The sequence below is a fragment of the Salmo salar genome, chromosome ssa11 (genome assembly GCF_905237065.1).
Source record: "Salmo salar chromosome ssa11, Ssal_v3.1, whole genome shotgun sequence".
Classification (NCBI taxonomy): Eukaryota; Metazoa; Chordata; class Actinopteri; order Salmoniformes; family Salmonidae; genus Salmo; species Salmo salar.
The window spans coordinates 104,858,806-104,861,959 of record NC_059452.1 but is presented as its reverse complement, the minus strand read 5'-3'; the positions used below and the strand labels follow the sequence as shown (position 1 = coordinate 104,861,959).

At 42.3% G+C, this 3,154-nt stretch overlaps 1 protein-coding gene across 1 annotated transcript; it reads right to left on the bottom strand.

Moving 5' to 3' along the window:
- Nucleotides 1-2,236: 2,236 nt before the first annotated feature.
- Nucleotides 2,237-2,848, bottom strand: synj1 (synaptojanin 1). The gene is given in 1 exon segment (NM_001146441.2): nucleotides 2,237-2,848. A coding segment is annotated over 1 exon segment (270 nt). The 5' UTR covers nucleotides 2,591-2,848; the 3' UTR covers nucleotides 2,237-2,320.
- Between the last annotated feature and the right edge of the window lie 306 nt (nucleotides 2,849-3,154).

Genomic DNA, 3,154 nt, shown 5'->3' with positions numbered 1-3,154 from the left:
AAAAAAAAATTTAAATCACGGTAAATAGACTGAATTATCCAAAGGTTCTGAAATACTTTATTAAAATATATCAATTAGGCAATCTCATTAAATATGTGTTCATTTGCATATTGTACAAATAAATCTTTCTGGACACTGGACGAAGTCAACCTAAATATGTTGGTTTAATTTTGTCAATACACTCCAGGACTGGACTTGTCCAGAGCAGATTGTAGATAAATACTTTTTTCCATCTTTCTATCTGTAAAATACTGAAGACAAAGACATGTACGTAAAATGCATTTTTTTCTAAAGAAAAATGTACAAAATATAACCAAGCATAAACACCACCACCACCTGCTGTGGTGAATATAACCAAGCATAAACACACCACCACCTGCTGTGGTGAATATAACCAAGCATAAACGCACCACCACCTGCTGTGGTGAATATAACCAAGCATAAACGCACCACCACCACCTGTGGTGAATATAACCAAGCATAAACACACCACCACCACCTGTGGTGAATATAACCAAGCATAAACACACCACCACCTGCTGTGGTGAATATAACCAAGCATAAACACACCACCACCTGCTGTGGTGAATATAACCAAGCATAAACACACCACCACCTGCTGTGGTGAATATAACCAAGCATAAACACACCACCACCTGCTGTGGTGAATATAACCAAGCATAAACACACCACCACCTGCTGTGGTGAATATAACCAAGCATAAACACACCACCACCACCTGCTGTGGTGAATATAACCAAGCATAAAACACACCACCACCACCTGTGGTGAATATAACCAAGCATAAACACACCACCACCACCTGCTGTGGTGAATATAACCAAGCATAAACACACCACCTGTGGTGAATATAACCAAGCATAAACACACCACCACCTGCTGTGGTGAATATAACCAAGCATAAAACACACCACCACCTGCTGTGGTGAATATAACCAAGCATAAAACACACCACCACCTGCTGTGGTGAATATAACCAAGCATAAACACACCACCTGCTGTGGTGAATATAACCAAGCATAAACACACCACCACCTGCTGTGGTGAATATAACCAAGCATAAACACACCACCTGCTGTGGTGAATATAACCAAGCATAAACACACCACCACCTGCTGTGGTGAATATAACCAAGCATAAAACACCACCACCTGCTGTGGTGAATATAACCAAGCATAAACACACCACCACCTGCTGTGGTGAATATAACCAAGCATAAACACACCACCACCTGCTGTGGTGAATATAACCAAGCATAAACACACCACCACCTGCTGTGGTGAATATAACCAAGCATAAACACACCACCACCTGCTGTGGTGAATATAACCAAGCATAAACACACCACCACCTGCTGTGGTGAATATAACCAAGCATAAACACACCACCACCTGCTGTGGTGAATATAACCAAGCATAAACACACCACCACCTGCTGTGGTGAATATAACCAAGCATAAACACACCACCACCACCTGTGGTGAATATAACCAAGCATAAACACACCACCACCACCTGTGGTGAATATAACCAAGCATAAACACACACACCACCACCTGTGGTGAATATAACCAAGCATAAACACACCACCACCTGTGGTGAATATAACCAAGCATAAACACACCACCACCTGTGGTGAATATAACCAAGCATAAACACACCACCACCTGTGGTGAATATAACCAAGCATAAACACACCACCACCTGTGGTGAATATAACCAAGCATAAACACACCACCACCTGTGGTGAATATAACCAAGCATAAACACACCACCACCTGTGGTGAATATAACCAAGCATAAACACACCACCTGTGGTGAATATAACCAAGCATAAACACACCACCTGTGGTGAATATAACCAAGCATAAACACACCACCTGTGGTGAATATAACCAAGCATAAACACACCATATGAGGAGAATATGATATCAAGGCTGAATCATATCCGGCTGTGATTGGGAGTCCCATAGGGCAGCGCACAATTGGCCCAGGGTCGTCCGGGTTTGGGCCGTTGTTGGCCGTTATTGTAAATAAGAATTTGTTCTTAACTGACTTGCCTAGTTTAAATAAAGGTTGCATATGCGTCTTCTCAGCACCACCCAGATATTGACATTATTAATCCTATTCAGGTGCTAAACTGGTTGAAGAGACAACATTTCAACCAGTTTTCTCTCACTTGGTTTTCCGCTGCACTGCAGCAGGACTGGTTTATAGAGGGGAGGGATAGGGGATCTCTTGTATATCTTATGATCTGCATGTTGATGACATTCTCCCGTATAATCAGTATGTCAATCTATCTAAACACAGCATGGTTTAAGGTGTGGATGGGCTTGTAATTTAAGCATTTTATTACATTTCCCTTTTTTATTTTTTCTCTTCTTTTTTAATTTTTTTAAACGAAAGCATCTGTGATAATCCATGAACCAATCAGTGTGTGTCTTACATAAGACGGCGACGGCGCCTGACTCGAACATGAGGCATTCATCTCTGTTCCTGGTTTCCACGATGACGCTGTACGGGGGCGGGTCCAACTTGTGGTAGATGCGATATCCTTTGCTGAAGGCCATGTTAGATCCAAGATGAGGCTGCCAATGGATGTCACACCTGGAACAACAAAAAAAGGACACAGGAAGTAAGTGCTGATTTACAATGACTGTGATGTGGTTGTTTTAAAATGCACCGACTGTGAGTCGCTCCGGATAAGAGCGTCTGCTAAAATGACCAACGTGTAATGAATGCTAAATGTATGACAGCTAGCTTGATTCACCAGGAGAGGAGAGATACTGTACGTGTGAATGTAGGAGTCAGATTTGGACCCCCCCCCCCAAAAAAAAAAAAGATTTGCAAAAACGCATATCTGCATGCTGAGTCTTCATACTCCTTACATGCTGACCCCACTGCTCGCGTTGCAAAATAAAATGTACATGTTATTCAATCATTGCACCCACACTGCTAGCGAGGTTATGCGTAGCCAGGGGCTAAAATAGAACTTTGTTCTATTTGTGACGCTTGACGTGAGGTCCACACTCCAATCCAGTTGGTGGTGGTAATGCACCTTAAAGTTGGTTGCCAACCGCCATATAAAGTCAATAGAAGAAGAAGAAGCCTGAATGAGGAGAGATTACTGGAAA